This window comes from Phytophthora parasitica, assembly GCF_000247585.1.
Source record: "Phytophthora parasitica INRA-310 unplaced genomic scaffold supercont2.357, whole genome shotgun sequence".
Lineage (NCBI taxonomy): Eukaryota > Oomycota > Peronosporomycetes > Peronosporales > Peronosporaceae > Phytophthora > Phytophthora nicotianae.
The window spans coordinates 1-610 of NW_008649343.1; the positions used below are offsets into that span (position 1 = coordinate 1).

The 610-nt window shown below is 57.9% G+C and overlaps 1 protein-coding gene across 1 annotated transcript; it reads left to right on the forward strand.

Annotated features, from left to right (window-relative positions):
* Positions 1–121: 121 nt before the first annotated feature.
* Positions 122–577, forward strand: PPTG_20216 (hypothetical protein; the record flags this gene model as incomplete). Its single annotated transcript, XM_008918893.1, has 1 exon — positions 122–577. One exon carries the CDS (start codon positions 122–124, stop codon positions 575–577), a length of 456 nt encoding a protein of 151 aa, XP_008917141.1.
* Between the last annotated feature and the right edge of the window lie 33 nt (positions 578–610).

Consider the following 610-nt stretch of genomic DNA (forward strand, 5'->3'; position numbering starts at 1 on the left):
GAAGCGCTACATCTGGACGCAGTTCAACGCATCAGGACGGACCGAATTCGGCGAGCGCAGAACGAGGAGAAGTGGATCGCCAACCTCAAGGCGTAACTGCCAGGCGACTTGGAGAGCCTGGATGCTGGTGAAGCGCGAGCGTGCAGCAAAATCGCGGACCACTACGACGTGGGCGACGGCGGGCTGCTCCTCTACTGTCCACGTGCAGGAAGAGACGATGGTGACCGCGACTGGTTGGCGAAGCTGGTGGTGCCGGAAGACCTACAACAGAATGTGCTGCACCATTAGCATACGAGTGTGGAAGGAGGACATCAAGGGGTCGGTAGAACGTACCAGCGGGTCCGGGCGCACTTTCACTGGCGCGGTCTGTTCAAGAGTGTGCAACGATACGTGGGACAATGCACGGATTGTGAAAGTGGGAAAGGGCGCCCGGCTCTACGCGGAGAGTCGCAAGGCAACATTCAAGCAACGTACCCTTTTCAGTACATCGCGATGGACCACATCCCGTCTCTACCAAGGTCGTATCAAGGGAACACCGAACTGCTCATCTGGGTCGATCTATTCACAGGTTACGTGATAGCCAAGGCTAGCGCGTCAAGGACCGCGCAGA